The 25691-nt window shown below is 44.0% G+C and overlaps 1 protein-coding gene and 1 pseudogene across 3 annotated transcripts in view; one reads left to right on the forward strand and one right to left on the reverse strand.

The window, feature by feature from the left end:
* Positions 1-25691, forward strand: part of BLVRA (biliverdin reductase A) — a 74377-nt gene that overhangs the window by 341 nt on the left and 48345 nt on the right. The window contains exons 1-2 of one of the 3 annotated variants that reach the window (XM_037837155.1): positions 4002-4235; positions 21654-21686. In XM_037837155.1, the coding sequence (XP_037693083.1) occupies positions 21675-21686 (12 nt within the window). In that variant the 5' untranslated portion in view covers positions 4002-4235; positions 21654-21674. Of the gene's footprint in view, positions 1-4001; positions 4236-14905; positions 14951-21653; positions 21687-25691 lie in introns of those variants that run through there. The other 2 variants (XM_037837154.1, XM_037837153.1) reach the window with 2 other exon arrangements.
* LOC119535476 lies at positions 8-5108 on the reverse strand (annotated as a pseudogene).

Consider the following 25691-nt stretch of genomic DNA (forward strand, 5'->3'; position numbering starts at 1 on the left):
GGGGCTCTTATGAAGTCCCCGGCCCGGAGTTTAGACGCCGGAGGGAAGGCGATCGCCCGCCCTGCCGGGCCGCGCGCGGTGGACGCGGTCCGGGAGCTAAACCGCCCAGGATCACGGCGCGCGCGCAGCCCAGGAGAGGCGTCTTCAAATAGAGCAGAGACAGGCATACATTTTATCAAACTAAATCTGTATTTAAATTTTTAAGTATTTATGCTTTCAGTTTTTATGTAGCAGGTGTCGTTCTTGCATGACTGGGCTGGTATAACAGGCGGTTGGGGTGAGCGAGTGGCTGAATCAGGCATCCATTGCGTGCAGGCTGGGAGCTCAGCCCCAGGAACCGCAGGGCGCGCCTTACCCTGAGACGCGGCCGGAGGTACTTAACCTGTCTTAGGCTCTCTTTTCTCTTCGGAAAATGGAAAATGTGAAGATTACATGACTCACTGTTCTGTAAAGTGCACTCTATATAACCTGCTCAAAAATGGGGCTAGCAGTTTATTTATATCCTACTTAAATAAAAAAAAAAACAAAAAGATTTGAGGCATCATACCGTATATACAATTTTGGATCCTGATTTTTTTTTTTCCATTTAACATTATGTGTGGGTTTTTTTGTTTGTTTTTGTTTTTGTTTTTGTTTATCAAAGACTAGCTGTGTGACCTTAGGCAATTATGTAACCTCTTAGTGCCTCAGTTTCCTCATTTGTAAAGTGGGGATAATAATAATGCATACCTGAAGGGCGATTTTGAAGATTAAATGAATTAGGAAACATAAATTGCTTTCAGCATGGTTAGGATTGAATAAGTGTTAGCTGTCATCATCATCATATTTACAAAGCAAACTCTACTGGGTTGAACATTTTTTCTCCATAATTGATGTAAGGCCCATGGTATTAATTCCAGGAAGAGAAGTTATTGAAGTACAGGCTGTTGATATATAGTGCAGATATCTTACCAAAAGTTCGTGTTGATAAATATGCAGATCCCTACTTTTCTTACATAATACATTACAGAGAAACAAGAACCAAAGTCAAAGGGTAGACATAAGTATTGTAAGGGAGGTTCCGTAGTCAGACAACTAAAAAACATAGCAGGCTCTCTGTTACACTTTAACTTTTAGGAATAATCTTCAGTATTTTCCCAGTGTTTCAAGCATTTTTTTTTTTTTTTTAATTTATATTCCCTTGCCCATCCAGTTAGCATCTGATCAAAGCCAAGGATTTACCACTTTGGCACATCTGTTAATTTTCACCTTTCTCTGAAACACATGTTGTGCCACACCTTGGCCAAGACTTGACACAATTTTTAAAAAATCTTTGCTAACCGATAGAGCAAGAATTTTTATTTCTGTTATTGACAGGCGTTTTTTTTTCCTTTTCTTTTTCCTAATTTTTATTTTGAAATACTTTTCAAACTTACAGGACAGTTACAAAAATAAAACAAACCCCATACAGAGAATCCTGACATACCCCTATCCCCCCAGATCCATCAATTTCAATATTTTGCCGCATTTGCTATATCATTCTATCTATCTATCTATCTATCTATCTATCAATCCATCCATCCATCTATCTGCCTATCATATATAACAGGCTCTTAAGAAAGAGCATATATTCACTGAACTGTAAAGCAGCAGAATATTAAACATTAATTAGTATGTTTGTAAAAGATGAAATAGTCAGTCATCTGAAGGGTAGCATGTAGATGTTCCTAAATATGTCCATCTACGTTTGTTTTTGCCTAGAAATGGAGAAGACAGGTGCTCAGGAAATTTTTTTTTAATGTATTCCCTTTAATTTTGAGAGCAGGACTTTATTTAAAAAAAGAAGATAGTTTAGAACAGAAGATGGTTCAATTTTTGTTGGCCTTAGCTCCCCTCTCCCTCTCAATTAACAGCACACTCAAAGTATTGCATAAATAGATATTCAAGCCTGGCCTAGGGGCAAGAACTTTGGTTCTCTAGTCTCATGGAAATATTTCCTCTCGTCAGTGGACCCCGAAGGGAAAAACTGGACACCTAAGTGTGCGACGATTGTTTTACAATCTCTGCCTCACTTTGCAAGGTCCCACACTCGCCGTCTCCATTTCTTGAATGCAATGTGTGTCTACAAGAGTTCCTGACACATAGTAGGTGCTCAGTAAATATTTGCTAAATAAAAGAATGCAAGCGTGATTGCCTTCACTACTACCTAGGCAATCGGGTTAGGGAGCAGAGGCTCAGAGAGGCCAGATTACTCATCTAAAAAGCTCCAAAGGGAGGATTTAAACTCAGGTGTGTAAGTTTTAGGAATCCACGCTTTGCCCCTCGACAATGCAGTTGTTTGTGTCACGCTTTCTCTTCTTTTATGGCCTCTCTTAAGTTGGCCAGGGCACCACAATCTCTAGCTTTATGGGTCTTAGTGCCTCTTAGATGTGAAACTTAAGATCTTCTCAGGCTGGATTGGGTAAATTGTGTACTGTGTGATCTTGGTGAACTGTGTGGCTGTGACTCTGGTTTATCAGATGTTGTAGTTGCCAAAACACGAAGATAAGAAATCTAGGAACTGCTGAAAGTGCAGTCTCAGGGAGAAATCCTCTATGGTCTGGCCTAAATCATTTTTCCAGGTTACTGTCTTGCCACATTTATAAGATGTTGGACCACATCTGTTCTGTTTCCTAGGAAATAGTGTACATGCACATTTTCATTCCTCAATTCTGCCTGGTATTTCCAGGACTCTGATTATATGATCACATGCATCAGTAGTGACAAGTTAGGCCATCATTTTTGCCACAATGGTATACTTAAGACTTTGGAAACAAGTTGACCTTTAGCCATGTACCTTGGAATTTGAAAAAGAAAAGACATTTCATTAATCTGTAGAGAAATGCCTTATTGTCCCTTCAGAGTAATTTTGATTAGATAACAATATCAGCTTGGAAGTTTTTCATTAATGTATAGTTGATAGTTTTTCATTTATGATGGAAAAATGAAGATAGTACCTTTGGGACAGGGAAGCTACATTCCTGAAATTTTTGAGTTTTGAGCAAATGACAATGCTCCATGAGCTGCTAACTCTGCTGTATAGTCAAAAAACTGATGGCTGAGTATATTAGTTAGGGTTCTCTAGGGAAACAGAACCAAAAGGAGATACCTGTAAATATGAGATTTTATAAAAGTGTCTCATGCAACTGTGGGAATGCACAAGTCCAAACTCCATAGGGCAGGCAGCAAACTGGCAACTCCAATGAAGGTCTTTGATGAACTCCCCAGGAGAGGCTGGCTGACTGAAGAAGAAGTGAAGGCCCTCTCTCTTTCTCCCTTAAAAGTCTTCAACTGATTGGATTAAATCCAGCTGATTGAATTCTCTCATTGTGGAAGGCATGTCTTTGTTGATGTAATCAGTCACAGGTGCAGTTGATTGATGATTTAATAAACCAGCCTTCTGGTTTATTAATCAGCCACAAATGTCCTTGCAGTAATAGACTGATGCTTATTTGACCAGACACCTGGGCACCATCACCTGGCCATGTTGACACGTGAACCTAACCATCACACTGAGTTCGCAGCAACAGGGCTATATATGCACTGATATTTCAAAAGTAATGATACCTTGAATTGTTCCACAAAGGAACCAAGGTAGCCAACAAAAAAATCAATAGTAACAAGTAAATATAAAGTAAATATACGCAGAAATTGGGAGCAGAGAAAATGTGAGAATGGGAAATAACTCCGGGGGATAAAAGAAGAAAGTATGTCAATGCTGATCAAAAGAATGTTCTGTGATGATGGAAATATTCTCTGGCTGTGCTCTCCAGTATGGCAGCCACTAGCCACTTGTGGCTATTGAACACTTGAAGTGTGGCTAGTGTGACTAAGGAACTAGATTTTTAAAAATTTTATTTTAATTAATTTAAATATAAATAACCATGTGTCTGGTAACTACCTTATCAAACCATGTGGCTCTGTGTTGTGTTTGCAGTTGAGTCTCAAATTTGTCTCTGGTAAGTAAGGCTTGGTCTGTTACTACTTCTTGTCATTTGAAAGTAAAACACACTTAGTGACTTCATTCATTTCTTCATTCATCCCCCCAAATATTGATGACCTTGAAAGAAGCAGAGCTTTGCTTCAGACTCATCCATCAAGACAATCTTCTATGGGCTTCATTATTAGAGCACCTTGTTACATTGTCGTGTGAAAACTCACCCAGTTGAGGAATTGGACAGTTGGAGCTGGGAGAAATGTGATGGAGTCAGTGAAAGGTAATGGTGCTGCCTTAGTTTACCAGGCTGTGATCAAAATACCATAGAATAGGTTGGCTTAACAACACCAATTTATTGGCTCATGGTTTCAGAGTCTAGAAGGCTTGGGAGGTGGGGTTGGCAGTGCACTCACATGGCAGTGTGCTCTCCCTTCTTTTCCGGGTTCCCTTGACTTCCGGCTTCCAGCTCCTGTCTTTGGCTTTCTCTTTAAGCATGTCTGAATCTCTTCTGCTTATTTCTTCTGCTTCTAGTCCAGTAATCAGATTAAGGCTCACCCTCATTCATTTGGGCCTTACTTTAACAAAAATAACATCTTCAAGAGATCCTCTTTGCAATATGTTCACACCCACAGGAATGCAGATCAAGACCAAGAACATGTGTTTTGGGGGGTATATAATTCAACCTACCACAAGTATCATTTATAATTTCTTGGAGTTTTGAATAATTGCATACATTTAATCTTTATCAGAAATTTAAAAGTAAATAGATAAGCAAAAGAAAAAACTAAACTAAATCACTGAAAGTTCTACCACTCAGAGACGTAATTACTTCATATATATATATTTGTATCCATATTGTTTTTGGGGGATTGTGTCCCACTCCTCTTGCTTCGGGATGCTTATAGTGCTGCTTCCGTCTGAAGAGCAGCCTTCTGTAAGCCTTGCCTTTCCTCCTGTAGGCTGGCAGAGGACAGTGGAGCAGTGAACACACAAAACTACTCTATAAAAGGGGAAAGACCATACAGGTTTTCTAGCATCCCAGGCATTTCATATCCATGAAGTAAAAATTGGGGTTCTGCACCAGGTGCTTCTTCTTATGTTTCCTGTTCTCCTCTTCTGCAGGGGGATGAAGGAGGTCCTTTGCAAGGGGCATGTTCGCTTGGGGAGGTTGTCACTGCCAAAAAGGCACTTTTAATATTTTGATGTGTGCATTTCAGACTTTTTCCCATGCAGCTGTTACACTTTCTTTGAGAGGCCCTGAGTACGAGGCTCCCTCCAGTGAGAGGGAAATCCACTCTGGGGGCGGAGGACCGCTTTTACTTCTTCCCCTATCTCTCAGGTTTGCATCTGGCCCCACCTGAGAAAGCCACCGTTTCCCTAACCTGCCCCATCCTTCTGCTGGTGGCCTGGCTTTAGGATGATGATTGTAGGCATGTGAGAGAGCGTTTCTGAGAGGAGGAAAGAGGAGTGTAATAACTGTGATTTATTCCACGTGATGAGAAATCCAGGCTTTCTCACCCTCAGCACTGCTGACATTTGAAGTGGGCTAATTCTTTGTGTTGTGGGGTGTTTTGGTTTGCTAAAGCTGCCGGAATGGAAAACACCAGAAGTGGATTGGCTTTTACAATGGGAGTTTATTAGTGCACAAATTTACAGTTCTAAGGCCATGAAAATTTCCCAGTTAAAGAATCAACAGGACGATACCTTCTCTGTAGAAAGGCTGATGGCATCTGGGGTTCCTCTGTCCCATGGGAAGGCACATGGCCAGAGTCTGCTGGGCCTCTCCCGGGTTTAGCTTCTGGTTTCCATGGCTCTCTCCAAAATGTCTCTGGGCTTCTGTCTTAGCTTCTCTCTTAGCTTCTCCTGGGGGCAAACTCTGGATTACATATCTTAGCTTCTCCGAGCTCTTTTCAAAATGTCTGCCTTTTATCCTCTCCTAGAGGACTCCACCTGGGCTATTAAGATCCACCTTGAATTGGGTGGTCACATCTCCATGGAAACAACTCAGTCAAAAGGTCCCACTCTTTTTGTATGACTGCGTGGTATGTGAATATATCTCAATAAAATGAAGATTAAAAAAAAAAAAAAAAAAGCTGTTATATCAAACATGTATTCATGTAAAACTAAAATTTAGTTTTCTTTCTATTATAATAATGAAACTTTCTTAAATTATTAGTTTGTTCTTAATAAAAGGTTATGGAAAGTAAAAAAAAAAAAAAAAAAAAAAAAAAAAGTCTTTCCATTCATGTATTTCCTGCATATTGTTGGCAAAGCTTAAAGTGAGAAAAATATGTAAATGGACTATTTTATCTCTAGCACTGTGCTTTTAGGTAGGGGTGGCTCGCTCTGTTTTAGGAGAAACAGATAACCAGGCAGTCTGGCATGGTGGTCATGAGGACAGACTTCAGAGTAGACAAATCTGGGTTCTCATTTCAGAGTGGTTTGGGGCAGGTGATTTAACATCTCTGTGACTGTTTGCCCATTTGTAAAACGGGGATAATAATACCTTCCTAATAGGGACTGTTAGGACTAAATTATATTGTACGTAAAATATTTGGCACAATGGAAGCTAATAATAGTGTCAAGCTAGACCATAATAAACATCCTCCTACTTCATTCACATCCTTCAGTTTTTGTAAGTCATATAATATAAATGGGTTTATATTTTCAGAAGTTTTAAAATGAAGTTTTCATATTTAGGTCCTTTTATCTGCACACTCTTGGAAAAGTCTAACATTCTCAGATATTTACTTAAAATAAATAAATATAATTTGCTATGAAAAAAAAAAAGGTCCCACTCACAATAGATCTGACCCCACAGGACTGGATTAAAAGCACATGGCTTTTCTGGGGGTACATAATAGTTCCAAATATTTTATATTTACCTTGTACTGGTACAAAGCTACTTTTCTTGTAGCATAACTGTTTCTCCTTTTCTGTCACAAAATCATGTGACATTGTAGGATGTACTTAACATTGTAGGATGTTTAACAGCATCCCTGGCTTCTACCCACTGGATGCCAGATTCACTACCCTCTATTGCCCCTGGTCAGGACAATCGTAAATATCAGTTGAGAGCCGCTGGGTTTATGGAAACCACTAAAGTATTGCTGACTTGTTCTAAAGAGATTCACATTTTAATTTGCCTGTGGGACAGAGACTGAAATAGACAAAGAGGCTTAATGGTCACTAAGGAAACTAATGGTTTAGTCCTGGTTGTACTACTCATTTACTCAGAGATTTTGGCAGGGAAATCCATCAGTCAGGATCCCTACAGGAAGTAGCAATGAAATGAAAGGAATTTTGGAGGGGTGTATGAGCTTGCCAGGTCTGCTGTGACAGACACCACACAGTGGATTGGCTGAACAACAGTGTTTTATTGTCTCGTGGTTTTGTAGGCCAGAAATCCAAAATCAGGGTCTCGGCAGGCTGTGCTTTCTCCCTGCAATCTGCTAAGTGTCCTGGTGCTGGCTCGCTGCAGTCCTTAGGGTTCCTTGGCCAACATCTTTGCCTTCCTTACATGCTTCTCCTCTACCTTCTGCTTCTCCTGCTCAGTCAGTGCGTCTCTGTCTAGACTTCCTCTCCTTCTAAGGGCTTCAGCAGTAAGGATTAAGGCCACCCTGATTCAATTTAGCTTCATCCAAATAGGATCTTCAAAGATACTAACTAACAGTAGTGTTCTCAGAGGTCCCATGTACAAACGGGCTTGTATCCAGAGGAATACGGATTAAGAGTTGACCATGTCTTTCATGTGTGATGTGATTCAACCCCCAACAAGGGGACAGTACATTGGTGATAAACTTCCAAGCTGATATGTAGAAGAGGGGACAATATTCTGGTAACTAACAAATAATGACGATGGGAGACCCAGGGATGAGCAGCATAAAGAGCAGGATAAGGAATTGTGGCACCATAGCTTGGTGAGAGCTGGAGCTCCAGACAAAGGACCACTCACCAGATGGGATGGGCAGGTGGGAAATAAATACCCCAGCATCTCTTTCCCATCTTCTGCCCACTGATCTTCTCCATTGACCAAACCCACATGGAGGCTGGAGGGTGGAGGGGCCCAGATGATGCAGTGTGTAGAGAAGGCTCCCTAGCCTCTTGAGGGCACGGAAGGGAGAGAATGAGTGGAAGGGGATGGCTGGGGGCACGGGGAAGGTGTTGGGGGATAATGTTGGAGGGTGAGCACCTTCACAGGCAGTGATCTCTGCAGAGTGAGGGCTTGGGGCTCTTACTTCTTAAGGGACATTATGGGAATAAAAGGAACTGGGCAAAAAAAATTTTTTTTTTTAATAGAAGCACATAGAACTGCAGGTCACTGCTGCTTTTGCCCTCTATGATGGTTAGGTTCATGTGTCAACTTGGTCAGGTGATAGTACTCAGCTGTCTGGTCAAGCAAACACTGGCCTAACAATTGCCATGAGGAGGTTTGAGGCTGGTTAATAAACCAACAGGCTGGTTTATTAAATCATTAGTCAATTGACTGCAGCTGTGACTGATGACTCACCAAAGGGCGTGTCTTCCACAATGAGAGAATGCAATTGGCTGGATTTAATCCAATTAATCAGTTGAAGACTTATAAGCGAGGCAGATAGAAGACCTCCACTTCTTCGGCTGCCCAGTGAAGCATTTCCTGAGGAGTTCATCGAAGTTGCCAGTTCATTTCCTGAGGAGTTCATCGAACACGTTTGTCAAAGATCCCAGTTCATTTCCCGAGGAGTTCGTCGAAGTTGCCGGTTCGTTTCCTGAGTTCATCGGACATCTTCCTTGGAGTTGACAGTTTGCTGACTGCTCTACAGAATTTGGACTCGTGCATACTCACAGTTGCGTGAGTCACTTTTACAATTTGATAGTCAGAGACACCTCTCATTGATTCTGTTTCCCTAGAGAACCCTAACTAATACAACTTGGTACTGGGAGTGGTTCTTGAGAAACGGAATCTTAAAATGGGCTTTTACAATTCATTTTCTACTCTGATTGGATTCAGAGGCACTAATGACTCTATTTCCAATAATCAAGAGGGCACTGACAGTCCACGGCATGAGTTGGCAAGGGAAATACACAAAATAGCACTGTTTGATTCCCCTAATCATACTCTAGTATGAAGCAAGGCTCTGGGTGACAGTGTTTTCGACACCTTCACAGAGTTTTGCACTATTAAGAGGTATAATGATGTTGGCTGGCTGCTCTTAGATACTTTGGGTAAAGTTGTAAGAGAAAGGGATGAGCTAAAGGCTTCAAATTCAAAACTTAAATGCCGTATGACAGATGTAAAGGTTTCTATGTGTGCCCTGAAAGAAAGTCTCATTTCCTGTGCCCTCAGACCGGAAGTTTCTGAAAACCAGACGCAGACTCTCATTGTGCGAGAAGCAGATTTACAGTGTAAACTAAAATCTCAACCTGTCAGGGTGTCTGCTGTTAAAGTAAAGGCATTGATTGGAAAAGAATGGGATCCGGAAACTTGGGATGGGGACATATGTATTGATAATAATGGCAGTGAGGACATTGGAACCCTGGATTCTGCTGAGCCATTGTTAGATTTACCTGTAGAGGGCTGTCCTGAGGAAACAGCTTCCCCACCTCCAGTCTGCCCTAAGGAGCCTACCAGCCAATCCCCACCTAAAGAGATTAACCCTTCAGTGCCTGCTAATCCTGTAATCACCTCCCCTGAGGAAGCAGCCCTCACTCCTCTGTCTGGAGAGATTAATCCTGCTTCAAGAGATGAAAATGCAACAGAATGTCCTGAGGTAAATGGCTTGAGGGATAATTCTAACTCTTTTCGTGACCCACCCCCACCACCAGTTTTTGCTTCAAGACCTATAACTAGGCTCAAGTCCCAACAAGCCCCAAAGGGTGAGGTACAAAGTGTGACCCATGAAGAAGTACACTATACTCCAAAGGAACTGTATGAGTTTTCCAACTTATACAGACAGAAACCAGGGGAATATGTGTGAGAATGGATATTAAGGGTGTGGGATAATGGTGGAAGGAATATAAGGTTGGATCAGGCTGAATTTACTGATATGGGCCCACTAAGCAGAGATTCTGCATTCAATGTTGTAGCTCGAGGGGTTAGAAAGGGTGTTAACAGTTTGTTTGGGTGGCTGGCTGAAACATGGATCAAAAGGTGGCCAGCATTACCAGAGGTTGAAATGCCAGAACTGCCCTGGTACAAGGTGGAGGAGGGGATTCAAAGGCTTAGAGAGATTGTAATGTTAGAGTGGATTTATCATGGAAGACCTGCTCACACAGCCCTGGAATGTCCAGAGGACACACCTTTTACCAGGACTGTAAGGAATAAATTTGTGAAACTAGCTCCATCATCCCTGAAGAGCTCTGTAGTCGCCCTTCTCTGTAGGTCAGATATTACTGTAGGAACTGCTGTCACTGAGCTGGAATCCTTAAACACAATGGGGATAATCGGGTCCCGAGTCAGCAGAAGCCAAGTGGCTGCAGTTAATCGCCACAGACAAGGTGGGCATGGCTACCGTAATGGAAAACAGGCTCAAAGCAGCAATCAAAATAATATGACTCACAGAGACTTACGGCGTTGGCTAGTGGATCATGGAGTACCAAGTAGTAAAATAGATGGGCAATCGACTAAATTCTTGTTTGAACTATATAGGCAGAAGAATTCTAGGTCACGTGAACAAAAGTCTCCCTTGAATTACAAGAACAGAGAGTCATGGCCCCTTAATCGATTCCCAGACTTGAGACAGTTTACAGATCCAGAGCCCCTTGCATGAAGGGAAGGCCGGGTACCCTTGGGGAAGGACCCTGTTACACTGCCAAAAATTTATACTGTTAATCTTCCTCCCAGCCTTCCCCAGGGGGACCTACGGCCTTTTACCAGGGTAACTGTGCATTGGGGAAAAGGAAACGATCAGATATTTTGTGGATTATTAGACACCGGTTCAGAAGTGACATTAATTCCTGGAGACCCAAAACATCACTCTGGTCCACCGGTCAGAGTTGGGGCTTATGGAGGTCAGGTGATTGATGGAGTTTTAGCTCAGGTCCATCTCACAGTGGGTCCAGTGGGTCCCCAGACCCATTCTGTGGTTATTTCCCAAGTGCCGGAATGCATAATTGGAATGGACATACTCAGCAGCTGGCAGAATCCTCACATTGGTTCCCTGACTCCTGGAGTGAGGGCTATTATGGTGGGAAAGGCCAAGTGGAAGCCACTAGAACTGCCCCTGCCTAGCAAAATAGTGAACCAGAAGCAATACCGGATTCCTGGAGGGATTGCAGAGATTAATGCCACTCTTAAGGACTTGAAGGATGAAGGGGTGGTGATTCCCACCATATCCCCATTCAACTCTCCTATTTGGCCTGTGCAGAAAACAGATGGGTCTTGGAAGATGACAGTGGATTATCATAAGCTTAACCAGGTGGTGACTCCAATTGCAGCTGCTGTTCCAGATGTGGTATCATTGCTTGAGCAAATCAGCACATCCCCTGGTACCTGCTATGCAGCTATTGATCTGGCAAATGCTTTTTTTCTCAATTGTTGTCAGTAAGGACCACCAGAAACAGTTTGCATTCAGCTGACAAGGCCAGCAGTTTACATTCACTGTGCTACCTCAGGGTTATATCAACTCTCCAGCCCTATGTCATAATATTGTCCACAGGGATCTTGATCATTTCTCCCTCCCACAAGACATCACACTGGTCCATTATATTGATGATATCATGTTGATTGGACCTAGTGAGCAAGAAGTGGCAACTACTCTAGATTTGTTGGTAAGGTATTTGCGTGGCAGAGGATGGGAAATAAATCCAACAAAAATACAGGGGCCTTCTACCTCAACAAAATTTCTAGGTGTCCAGTGGTGTGGGGCCTGTCGAGGTATTCCTTCTAAGGTGAAGGATAAGCTGTTGCATCTGGCCCCTCCTACGACCAAAAAAGAGGCGCAATGCTTAGTTGGCCTCTTTGGGTTTTGGAGACAACATATTCCTCATTTAGGTGTGCTACTCTGGCCCATTTACTGAGTGACCAGAAAAGCTTCTAGTTTTGAGTGGGGACCAGAACAAGATGAGGCTCTGCGACAGGTCCAGGCTGCTGTGCAAACTGCTCTGCCACTTGGACCATATGATCCAGCTGACCCAATGGTGCTGGAAGTGTCAATGGCAAATAGAGATGCTGTTTGGAGCCTTTTGCGGGCTCCTATAGGAGAATCACAATGCAGGCCCTTAGGATTTTGGAGTACCATCCTCTGCAGATAACTACTCTCCATTTGAGAAACAGCTGTTGGCTTGCTACTGGGCCTTAATAGAGACAGAACGCTTAACCATGGGCCACCAAGTTACCATGAGACCTGAGTTACCTATCATGAGCTGGGTGTTATCTGACCCACCAAGCCATAAAGTTGGGCGTGCACAGCAGCACTCCTTCATAAAATGGAAATGGTATATACGAGATAGAGCTCGAGCAGGTCCTGAAGGTACAAGTAAGTTACATGAGGAAGTGGCCCAAATGCCCATGGCCTCCACTCCTTCCACCTTACCTTCTCTTTCCCAGCCTATAGCTATGGCATCTTGGGGAGTTCCTTACAGTCAGTTGACTGAGGAAGAGAAAACTCGGGCCTGGTTTACAGATGGTTCTGTACGATATGCAGGCACCACCCGAAAGTGGACAGCTGCAGCACTGCAGCCCCTTTCTGGGATGTCCCTGAAGGACAGTGGTGAGGGGAAATCCTCCCAGTGGGCAGAACTTCGAGCAGTGCACCTGGTTGTTCACTTTGCTTGGAAGGAGAACTGGCCAGAGGTGCATTTGTATACTGATTCCTGGGCTGTTGCTAATGGTTTGGCTGGATGGTCAGGGACTTGGAAGGAACATGATTGGAAGATTGGTGACAAAGAAGTCTGGGGAAGGGGTATGTGGATAGACCTTTCTGAGTGGGCAAACAACATGAAGATATTTGTATCCCATGTGAATGCTCACCAGAGGGTGACTTCAGCAGAAGAAGATTTTAATAACCAAGTGGATAAAATGACCTGTTTGGTGGACACCAATCAGCCTCTTTCCCCAGCAACTCCTGTCATTGCCCAATGGGCTCATGAACAAAGTGGTCATGGCGGTAGGGATGGAGGTTATGCATAGGCTCAGCAACATGGACTTCCACTCACCAAGGCTGACCTGGCCACGGCCACTGCTGAGTGTCCAATCTGCCAGCAGCAGAGACCCACACTCAGTCCCCGATATGGCACCATTCCCTGAAGTGATCAGCCTGCTACCTGGTGGCAGGTTGATTACATTGGACCACTTCCATCATGGAAGGGGCAGCGATTTGTTCTTACTGGAATAAACACATACTCCAGATATGGGTTTGCCTTCCCTGCACAACATGCTTCTGCCAAAACTGCCATCCTGGACTTACAGAATGCCTTATCCACCATCATGGTATTCCACACAGCATTGCTTCAGAACAAGGAACCCACTTCACAGCAAATGAAGTGAGGGAATGGGCACATGTTCATGGAATTCTGTGGTCTTACCATGTTCCCCATCATCCAAAGGCAGCTGGGTTGATAGAACGGTGGAATGGCCTGTTGAAGACTCAATTACGGCACCAACTAGGTGGCAATACCTTGCAGGGTTGGGGCAGTGTTCTCCAGAAGGCTGTGTATGCTCTGAATCAGCATCCACTCTGTGGTGCTGTTTCTCTCATAGCCAGGATTCATGGGTCCAGGAATCAAGGGGTGGAAACAGGAGTGGCACCACTCACTATCACTCCTAGTGATCCACTAGGTAAATTTTCGCTTCCTGTCCCTGCAAGCTTAAGCTCTGCTGGTCTACAGGTCTTGGTTCCAAAAGGAGAAGTGCTTCCACCAGGAAACACAACAATAATCCCATTGAACTGGAAGTTAAGACTGCCACCTGGCTGCTTTGGGTTTCTTATGCCCCTGAATCAACAGGCAAGGAAGAGGATTACTGTACTTGCTGGGATAATTGATCCTGACTATCAAGGAGAAATAGCACTGCAACTACACAGTGGAAGTAAAGAAGAGTTTTCCTGGAATACAGGAGATCCCCTAGGACGTCTCTTAGTACTACCATGCCCTGTGATTAAAGTCAATGGAAAACTGCAGCAAGCTGATCCAGGCAGGACTACCAATGGCCAAGAAACTTCAGGAATGAAAGTGTAGGACACCCCACGAGGCAAAGAACCACGGCCAGCTGAAGTGCTTGCTGAGGGTAAAGGGAACATGGAATGGGTAGTGGAAGAAGGTCGTGATAAATATGAACTACAGCCACGTGACCAGTTACAGAAATGAGGACTACGATGGCATGAATATTTCCCCCTCATTTGCTTTCTTTGTCTTATCCCCTTATCATATGGCATAACCCGTTCATTTTGCTGTATTTAAGCTAAAGGAAATCAATTTTAAGAGCTAATGTCACCCAAGGACTTGCACCCCATTCTGGAGAGATTTAGTGCATTTCCAGATGTATGCTGCACAATGGAGTATTGTTAGGCAAAATATATGTCTGTTATTGTTATCTACTTAGAGATAAAGTATGGTTTTAGGTGATGTGTATAACTGCCAAGTTGACAAGGGATGGACTGTGATGGTTAGGTTCATGTGTCAACTTGGGCAGTTGATAGTACCCAGCAGTCTGGTCAAGCAAGCACTGGCCTAACAATTGCTGTGAGGACATCTGAGGCTGGTTAGTAAACCAGCAGGCTGGTTTATTAAATCATCAGTCAATTGACTGCAGCTGTGACTGATGACTCACCAAAGGGCGTGCCTTTCACAATGAGAGAATGCAATTGGCTGGATTTAATCCAATTAATCAGTTGAAGACTTATAAGCAAGACAGATAGAGAACTTTCACTTCTTCTTTGGCTGCCCAGTGAAGCATTCCCTGAGGAGTTCGTCGAAGTTGCCGGTTCACTTCCTGAGGAGTTCATCGGACATCTTGCTTGGAGTTGACAGTTTGCTGACTGCTCTACAGAATTTGGACTCGTGCATACCCACAGTTGCGTGAGTCACTTTTACAATTTGATAGTCATAGACACCTCTCATTGATTCTGTTTCCCTAGAGAACCCTAACTAATACACCCTCCAACTCTGTTTCATGCAGGGTTGTCAACTCACTGTATTTTTAGGTATGGCAGTATTAAGTTTTTTTACTCTTCCAATTTCCAACTCCCTTTAGCTATTTGGTATACTAACACAAATACTGGCAGGTGCCTGAGTAAATAATTGTATATTTTTTATTTACCTTGTATGGTACAAAGTTATTTTTCTTGTAGCATAACTGTTTCCCCTTTTCTGTTAGAAAACCATGTTATAAAACCTCAGAGATTGAAAGGGCCTTAAAGATCCAGATCCTTACCTGATATTTGAGAATTTGCAGCCTCTTTAAAATTAAAAAAAATTGTCTAAGGAAACAAATAGGCACAAAACAGTAAAAGAACATGGTATGTGCAGTCTAGAGAATGAAATGATTTATGTAATTAATGTTATGTAAGTTAATATTACATAAATATTGCACAAATGACACATTATGAAATCTTGTTTATCAAAGTCTTGATTGAGCTGGTAAGGAAAGCAAATGTTCTGAAGAACATTAAAAGTGTAATTAGTGAGCTTTTAAAGTGTCAAAAAACAAAAGTCAGACCTTTGAAATACTCTGCTTCCTTCAGCTCCCCACTCATCATTTGTGCTATGCTCTACTCATCTGTTCCAGCATTTCATGGTTTCCTATTGCACTCAGCCAGGAAGAAGGAATCTTTCATTACTAGGGACCAAGGTTATGTCTCAGACCTTCTGGGGTCATGCCTAAGAACATTTATGGGCACCAGAAAGAATGTCCTGCTCCCATCCCAATTTTGAAGTTGGAGTGCACATTGTTCTACAATTATTTGAGTTAAGAAGCTGCTCTTTTACAGCATTGTTATTCCCTTCAGGGTTTGCATATACTGGTTGTTGATGCCTTAGAGTAACTTGATTTGCCTTATCTCATTTCTCTCCTTTAAAGGTAGGTTTTGAAATGGCCCTGAGGAGGTAGAAGAAGAGGGACCAGGAGCAGGTGGGAGATGGGAGGGCTAGGGAGGTGGGTTGAGCTGCAGGGTGGGGACTAGTGTTTGGGGAGAGAGCTAAGGAGAAGCCTTCCCTGCTTAGCAGTTCTGTGCTTGGGACCTGGAGGACAGAAGCTCCACTGGCTCCGAAAACCTGAGCCCTGTCCTAGTTTACTTGTGCCCATCAACCCCTGGGAGACCCAGAAGAGAAACTGAGAACCTTCAGTTAAGCAAGCCAAACACCAAGAAAGCCAAGCTGAGAGGCAACCAAAAACTAGGAGTACAGTGGGCTGGAATCATAGCTTGTCATCACTGAAAAGAGAGTTTAGGGGGCATCTCACTGCATCTCAGTTCATCTACCCCTGACCCCTTGGAAGGTGCAGACACCACGTCCCTGGCCCCTGGCGGGTGGGCTGGGGCAGGGGACCAGGCCAGCTCTGGAATTCTGGTCTCTTGAGTCTCAGAAGGCCCTTTACCCCCCAAGAGAGAGAGCTGTGTGCAAGCACCTGACCACATTGTGTTTGGAGGTCAAAGACCTAGAGTCTCAAACTCCAACCCTGTTTAGCAGGCCTGCTGCAGTGGGTGTGGGGGGAGGAGACGCCTGCTTCAAGTAGGACATGTATGCCAAGATGTTGACATTTTTTTCCCTTTAACTTTCTAGTGAGCCAAGGCAGCCTGAGCTATTGTCTGTTGTTATGCAATAGTTCAGGAACTGCCTCAAGGTTTTATTTTTTTTTTTCTTTGAGTTTTTGGTCTTAAAGAGGCATACCATATTTCTTGATGGGAAGGCTTATTAATTCAACATAATTCAATTTATAAATTTGATGCAATTGTAGTCAGAGTCCCAGTAGAATTTTTTTTTACCTGACAAAGATATTCTAAATTTATTCTAGAAGCCTCAGCAAGCAAGGATAGAGGATGCTGAAAAGGATTAATGAGAGAACTTGAACTTTCAGCTATCAAAACATATTATAAAGTCACAATAATGTAACAACTATGTTAATAGCATGAGAATAGAGGTCAATGTCATGGAAGAGAAAGTGAAAGAAGAAAGAATGAACCTATATAAAAGAATTTAATATATGTATGAAATCACTGCAGGAAAGAATGGAATATTCAATAAATGATGCTGAATCAACTCATTAACTGTTTGAGGAAGAGTAATATACCAAAATACATATGCCATATACCAAAATACAAGTTAGATGGATTAAAACTTTTTAATGTAAAAAAAAAAGACAAAAGAGAAGTTATAAATTGAAAAGAAAACAAAAATATGTCTACAAGTTTCTTGGGAAAACCTTCCCAACCATAATACTAAAAGTGAGAAAACATAAAGCCTTTTAGTGTTTGATGGTTTAAAAATGAAACTCTCCCAAAAAAGCTCACCTGAGTGAATGTGAGACAGCACCTGTGAAGGTGTCTGGTGCAATCTGGGGTTTGGCTTTAGAATCAGAAAGCCCTGAAATTACAGGCAGTGCTGCTACGAATTGGCAGTGACACCCTGGACCAGTGCTTTTGCTTGTACTTGAAATAAAATGGGATTACAGGTGCTCTTTTGCAAAGGTTGTGAAGCTTAGGGGTAACATTTTAAAGTAGCTGTCACAAGTAGGCTCAGGTTTATTGGCATCCTCATAATTGTAGATTTTGTTATCTTACTTCTCCATGCACATGTAAGCATGCAGTTTAAAGTGGACTTAAACTAAAATTCTTTAAAATATAAATAAAGCACAGTTCAATGTTGGCAGAGATGGGTCTGATCTATGCCAGGCTACTGGATGGCAACCAGGTGGTGTTCTCTGCATAGCCTCCGTGGTTTCCAGACCATTGGCCAATACCTGTCTTCAGTTCTGCCATTCTATCCCCACCCTGGTTTACCTCTCAAGGTCTTAGTTCCCCTTCTGAAATATTGAACACAGAAAAATACATCACAAGGAGTGACATCATCAACATGACGATGTAAATAGCCACTGAAAACCTCTCCCCGGAGATTCAGTGAAAAAAAAAAAGACAATTCTCACTTGTTCAGAACTCTGTAAGTAGGTAAAGACTGGAGAAGGATCCCACAAATGCCGAATCAAAGAAAGAGAAAACTATCAGGTAGGAAACTTCTGTCTTGGACTGACTGGTCCCCTCCCCTCCTCCACATTCAGTACACTCGGCTTGGGAAGATACTAGAGGCAGTAACCGAGATCCCTCCCACCTCCCACTGGGGACACAGACTATAAAATCTCTCACAGCCGAGAGACAGATCCCCACCTCTATCCAGACACAGAGACACAAGCCCACAGGGACTCATGGCAGGACATAAGCCGCAGGGGAAGGTGGAATGAAAAAGGGCAGCAAGGAGGAGATTCCAAAATGGAGGTTCAGGAGGGGAACTGCAAAATCTTCCCTCAAAGCAGCAACTCGCCAGGCAGAAACCACCCTTATCAACTGTTTGGGAACCCAGGGGACAGGGGAGGACATTTCAAGGCCCAAGTCAGTGAGGGACAAAGAGTCTGAGAAAACGTGGACAGAGACTGTGTTTCCAACCCTGGGTCCTGGTGCCCACCCCCCACCCTTGAGGAAAATAGCAGTGGGCGGACTGATCCTTGCTTGGGGGCTGGCTGCAGACTGGGACAGCTGCAGGAATCCTCCACCACAAGTAAAGTGGGGGTCAGGGTGGGGGGCACAGCCCACATTGATCCAGATTTTGGCTGGTGAAGTGAGAGCACAGGAGCCCGAAATTTCAGCCCCACCCAGTCGGATGCTGCCGGGGCTCCAGGAGGTAAACAGCTTCTGAGGACTATTAAGTCACTGAACATCGCCATCTGCTAGGCAGGCCAGAAAGTACAGGGGAACTGCAGGGCTTTTCAGAGCCTCTCCAGACCCTATCCTAGACCCATTGGAGCTGGTCTACACCCCCTGCATGGGAACCCGGCCCTAATTTGGCTGAGAAATACAGATGACCCAACTGTCAAAGCAGTGCCCTAAAGCAAACCCAGGCAACAACTAAATCCTAGATAAGAGAAAGAAATCAATCTTCAGAATAGACCCATCAGGAAAATCAGGTGACATGCTAAAACTCAGGAAGAAGTGGCCTAGTCGATGGATCAAAAAGTTGGAGATACAGAATCTGGAACAACTAATCAAAGATGTGCAAACAAATCTCCTGTATCAATTCAAAGGAATGAAGGAAAATGTGTATAAAGAGATAAAGGATAGTGAAACATGGGAATGTATAACAGTGAATCTTGTGGTGAATAGTGTCCATGGTTAACTGTATAAGTATTAAAAATTTATTTCATGAACTACAGCAGATGTATGACACAATTATAAGGAGTTAGTAATAGAGGAATATATGGGAAAAAATATACGTGTTGCAAACTGTGGACTGTAGTTAACAGTAGTATTTTAACACTCTTTCATCAACCATAACAAATGTACCACTCCAATACTATGGGTCAATATTATGGGAGTATAAGGAATATGGGAGGATTAAAGTTTTCTTTTTTGTCTTTATTTCTTTTCTGGAATCATGAAAATGTTTAAATTTGATCATGGGATGGTATGCACAACTGTGTGATGATTCTGTGAGCCAATGATTGTATACTTTGGATGAATTCTATGCTGTGTGAATATATCTTAATAAATTTGCATTTATACATACACACACACACACACACACACACATCACACCCACACTGATTTCCAGGAATCTGAGAGGAAAGATTACTCACCCTGTCACACTCTGCTGTTTAGGGTTTGTCTTCTAGCAAATTCCCTTTTTCAGATGTGTCAGGAAACCTGACAAGTTTCTAGACTGCAAAAGGAAAGATAGCATGTTGGCCAGTTGGGGTCATGAGACCCACCTTCAAAGAAGGAAGGAGAAATGGAGAGAGAGAAGGGAGGGGATTACTTTTAACACACATACTGTTAGAAAATACTGTTAGTACACAGCTAAGAGGCCATCATAGGTGTTCTCAGGGTTGCTGAGAGTCAAGACATTTTTTTAAACGGAGTTTGTTATTATTCATGGTATTCTGGTTTGCTAATGCTGCCGTTATGCAAAATATCAGAAATGGATTGGCTTTCATAACAGGAGGTTTATTTGGTTACAAATTTACAGCCTGAAGGCCATGAAAATGTCCAAATTAAGGCATCAACACAAGTATATCTTCACCAAAGGAAGGCCAATGGCATCTGGAAAACCTCTGTTACCTGGGAAGGCGCATGGCTGGTGTCTGCTGATCCTGGGTTGTTCCAGCTCCTCTCTCAGCTCCTGTGCCTTCTTCAAAATGTTGCTCTTAGGGCATTGTGTCCTCTCTTAGCTTCTCCAGAGCAACTCTGGGCTAGCATCTCCAAAGCGTTAGCAAAAGTCTGCTTTCAATGGCCGTCTCCAAAATGGCTCTCTCAGCTGCTCTGAGGTCCTTCTGTTTGTGAGCTCTTTTATAGGACTCCAGTGATTAAATCAAGACCCACCCTGAATGGGTGGGATCCATATCTCCATGGAAATAATCTATCCAAAGTTCTCGTGTATAGTTGATTGAGTCACATCTCCATGGAAACACTCAATCAAAAGATTCCAGCCTAATCAACACTAATACATCTGCCCCCACAAGATTGCATTAAAGAACATGGCTTTTTCTGGGGGACAAAATATATCCAAAGTGGCACACATGTTTATCATTCTTATTGCTTCACCTTTCCTATATTTTGAAAGAGAATGAGAGCCCACGCAGGCCTGGGTCCCAGGACCTGGGCTACCAATTCTGGGGTTCTGAGGCGGTGAAGGCATCTCCCAGGTGGGAGGCTGGAGTGGCATCTGTATTTCTACCTCCATCCCCTCCGATTATCCACTTGCCCTGCCCCTTCCTACCCTGGGCTTAGTTAAGAGAAAGTGACAGTTCTAGCAGGCCTGAGAAACTAATGGGAGAGTTGAGACTTCTGGGCCTCTTTGTTCTCCTCTCAGTTCTAATGTTGCTCCAAATGTGGTTTTCTGAACATCTGTACACATTGTCCTGGATGCCTGTGGGAAATGCCAACTCTTAGCTTCCATCCCACTCCCAGTCTCTTGAACCTGAATCAGTAAGCACCCCTGGGTGACCTTAACACGTGGAATCACTGTCACATCTTACCCTCTCTGTTTCTTTACCCCCTTTTTCTTTGTCCCGGTTTTGCTCCCTCATTCTTTCTGCTTCCAGAGTACAGGACACTCTTCTTTTAGCCTAATAAATTGGAAGCCCTCTAGAAACTCAGGTGGGGGTAAAAAGACTGGTGCCTGTTTCTTACTACCTTGCTTGTCCCCTCAGTAGAAAGTCAGACCCAAAACTGTCCTTTCCAAGCATCAGCTTTGGAGCATGCATCAGTCTTTGAGGTACACAGAAGCTTCCTGTTTATAGCTGCTCTTCCTGTATAGGATGGACCTTGGGGGTTGAAAGTTCCCACCTCTAGAGAATCTTTGTGGTGCGGAGTCCCAGGAAAGCCAGCCACCACCAGCCCCCAAGTGAGGCACCAGCCCCCTGTCCTTGCTGGGGGCACCCAGTGGTGAAGGCATTCGAGGTAGTTGGGGGCAGATGGACAGAAGGTAGAGAGAAAAAAGAGGGTGGCAAAGGGGCGGGTCTGCGTGGAGTTGGGGTGGTGCCACCAGGGTCCTGAACTTCTGCTTTTTTTCTTCACAGCACACTAAGGAAGAGACCGAGATGAATGTGGAGGTGAGTTCTTCATGGGGTCAGTTTAAGAAAACTCATCACCCCTGCACAAGGGATCCTTTTTCCCTACAGAACTTTCAGAAACATCAGCACAGATGTGAAAACGTTCCCCCTCCAATGCTCACAGGGCTCTTAGTGTGGGGCCCTTCTAAGCTCTTATCTGTGACCGTCCAGCTTCAGTCAGCTAGATTAGAGCTCACCCACTGCAGCTAATCCTGAGACAGCACTCAGGGGGTACAGTGGACGGGAGGGGTGCTGGGTCGGGAGCCCCACTTTGTATTAATTCTAGGGACACTAAGCTCTGGCTATGGTGACCTTCCTCTGCCTCGTCTCCTTAGCAAGCTCACTCTTGCTCCCACTGTAACTGCTCTTGAATCAAAGCAAGACATGTAGCCTCTTTGTCCCTTTTCTCCCTCCCATCTCTCAGCCCCTTCTCCTTTCCCCTCCCTTCCTAATCCAGCCTAGACCCTGCAGTCCTTCACTTAACGGCTTTTTATGCTGATGCCCCCAGCTTTTCTTCTCCTCTTCCCCTCAGCCCTTGGATCTGCCCTGGCAAATCCTGAGGCTGTCTGCCTAGGACGGTGGGCTCAGCTGAGGGGCACAGCTTCACACTAGGTGCACCTGCACATGTCTCAAAACCCCCAGCTGGTGCTCAGCCCTGCCCCAGGCCCTCTACACACCCCCCAGGCAGCTCTCCTTCCCACTGCCCTCAACAACTCCTTCAGGCCTTCATCACTCTCCCCAAGTTCCATCCTCCCAGGCACTTCTCACCCTTAGCGTCTGGATCACCTTTGACTTCACTGAAAAATATCAGAACCATCAGGCATCATCTCCCTCAACTCCTGCCTCACCACCTGTCTCGTTCCTCCTATTGTGGTGGAGGAGATGTTTACCCATGAAAGAGCTTTGAGCTGCCAGAACTAGAAAAGTCAACTTAACATGGCTTAGGAAAAGTATGAAAGCTTAGGAGGTGTCGCTTAGGACATCCAAATGGAGGGCAGGCTTCAGGGCTGGTTGAGGATCCAGGAGCTCATCTCTCCCGTCCATCCTGGTGGTGGCCTCGTCCTCAGGGGAGTGGCACTTGTGGTTGCAGGATGGCTGCTGCAGTCCGGGGACTCCTGCTTCCTTGTTCACTTTGGCCTGGAGAAGAGTGGGAAACCTTTTCTCAAAAGCCCCGCTCTTAGTCTTACTGGCCAGAATTGGCCAGAATTGGGTCCCATACCCATGCCCATGCTTAGACCAGTTACTGTGGCAGAGGAGGAGGGATTTTGCTGATGGGTTTAACCTGCTCCTCTGGAGCAGCTTTCCCTGTACCTCTGGGCTGGGGGTGGAAGAAGAAAGAGGAAATGGAGGTGGGGTGAGCATCCACCCAGCCATCTACCTCCAGTTCAAGGCGTTTCTGCTGAAGGCACACTCCTCTCCTGTACTCCGAATTGCAAACTCTCCTGCCTGCTCGGACCTTACTCTGCCTCCTTGCTTATCTCCTTTCCCAGCTACACTGTTAACCTCCTCATTTCTACTGGCTGCTTCTCAGCAGTATTTTTAAATGCTTTAGTTTTTATCTCCATCCGAGCAAAGCCATTCCCTCCCTTGCTATCCCGTCTTGTCAAGCTGCTATTATCCTGAACCCTTCTCATCACCTTCAGGGGCAAATTGCTGGAAAGAGGTGACTGCGTTTAATTTCTCCATTTTCTCCCCTTCTGGCCACGTCTCAACCGGCTGCCGTCTGGCGGCTTTTCCTATCGTTATCCTGTAATGAGTCTTGTTAGGGTCACCAATGATCTCTTTAAATTTTTTAAAATTTCTTTTTTGTAATCATGTAACTACATGTACAAAACTACAAAACAGTGAACCAACCCAAGCCTCCCTATGCTTTATCCCCAACTTCGCTCTCCTCCCTGGAACTACTGCTTTTATCCCCTTTCTAGAAACTCTGACCTCCTTATCTGCAGGCCCCTGTGACTCACTCTAATTCTCATGGAATTTAAGTTATGAAGGGACAACAGAAACTCTGCATTAATATTAAGCTTAAATAGTCTGGTCTGGTAACAGCTCCATCAGTTATCAACCTCTGCTTCTCTGTTGGCTTAATCATCTCAACCCATGAACATTTAAAAACACTCCTAGACCCTGGGGACCCTCTAGCTATTTCTCCTTTTCTTCTCTTCAGTGGCTCTGACCACCTCTCTCTCACTTCCTTTTTTATATCTGATCCCACTGCAGTCGGACTTTTGTTCTCCTTGCTGCACTGAGAGCTTCCCAGGCAAAGTTCACCGGTAACCTCTGTGTTGCCAAATTCAGTGGAAACTTTTTCCTTTGAAGCTTCTGACACGGTTGACCCCTCTCTTCTTAAAATGTCTTGTGACTCCCCAGGTTTTCTGCCTGGCTCCCTGGTCCCTGTCTTTTCCAGAGCACTTCTCATCCTACCCGCTATCGTGGTGAGCTCATCTGTTCCCACAGCTTTTATTATCAGTCCTGTGTTCAGGAATGTTCCAGCTGGATGTGTTTATCCAGACCTTTCTTCTCAACTCCAGATCCGTACAGCAAGCAGCCTGTTGCTCGTCTTCTCTAAAGGTTCCACAGGCACCCCAAACTCATTATAACCCGAGTCAGCTTCTGCAAGCGGGGGGCCCCCTCAGGGAATGGCGCCATGGATGTCCATTGGCCCCGCACTCCTCCTTTCCCAACAGCCAATCTTCCTATGCTCTAAATCCTGTTGTTTCATTGGCATAGGCAATCACCAAACATTCATGTATCAACACGCAGACTTTAGAGTTGGCTTTATGGCTAGAATGGTAAAAAAAAAATACAGGTATGCTCATGGAACTTATTAAAAAGTGAGATGCCAACTCTATAATATTTTTCAACTCTCTTCTTTACCTTGCCTTCTGCCCTTCCTCATTTCCTTGCCACCTTACCTAATAAATCTTAACTTGCTCTCCCTTAATCTTACCCTCCTCTAGCTCTTTCTCTCTCTCTCTTTTTGGGGTGCTGGGGGTGCCTCAGGCACGGAGATTTGAGTTAATTGGACCTGTCAGCTTCAGTTCACGACACATTGTCTTTGTTAATCTGTACAAAGCCTCTTTCTTATATTTAGATTTTCATTCCTTTTCATCTCCATCTCCGTTCTCGCCCTTCAAAAGGCAGCCATTCCAATGCATTAAATGTTTATCTTTTTGTGTGTGTTCATGAAAATACGTTAGTGTTTTTTTGCATGTACTTTTAAGTTACCTAACTGCATCGTGTCAGTTATATCTTTTCTCTTCCTTTTCACTCCACACTATGTTTTCAAGATCAGTGAAAGTTACTTTGCTGTGTGGTACCCATGATGTACGTGCATTTACTCTAACACAAAGTACTGATACATCCTCTGTGGTGTAGATGAGGAAAAGGACTGTTAAATAAATTACTGCTAGTCATTGGATATTAAGAGGCACCATGGATTCAAGCCCTGGTCTTCGTGATTTTGTGAATGTTGTTTTTCTTGTCTGCTCAGCTCATCCTGTCCATCTAGTTCCAGTGTCATTTCCGCTGCCCGGAAAGCCTTCCCAGAGACGTTGCTCTGGAAGTGACACCTCCCCCTTCTGGATTCCCTTTGCTCTTTATTTATCTCTTTCTTTGTTGCCTTCCACCCTGACTTCAAATATAGATGTGCCTCACTCATCTTAGCATCCCCACAGCATCTGGCATGACGTCTTTAAATACAGTATGTCGTCACTAAATGTCAGTTGAATAAATGATAGGATGATTCAGAGACTGTTTAGTCATCTGTCATGCAATCCAGAGCTGCTGGGGCAAGTCAGTGAAAACACAGAGGAAGGGAATCACATGAGAGACATTTTCAAGGAAAACTTTTCGTGACCCAGAGGCTGGCTGGTGGGGGGAGGGGGGTGTCAGCCAGCACCATTGGCCCTTAGATCTCAAAGGACATTTGCCCAATGCATGGGTGACTCCCAGGACTTCCATCCGGTCAGGCTGGGTGGTTGAGAGGATCCCTGGAGCCACTGG

This window comes from Choloepus didactylus, chromosome 5 (assembly GCF_015220235.1).
Source record: "Choloepus didactylus isolate mChoDid1 chromosome 5, mChoDid1.pri, whole genome shotgun sequence".
In the NCBI taxonomy this organism is placed as follows: domain Eukaryota; kingdom Metazoa; phylum Chordata; class Mammalia; order Pilosa; family Megalonychidae; genus Choloepus; species Choloepus didactylus.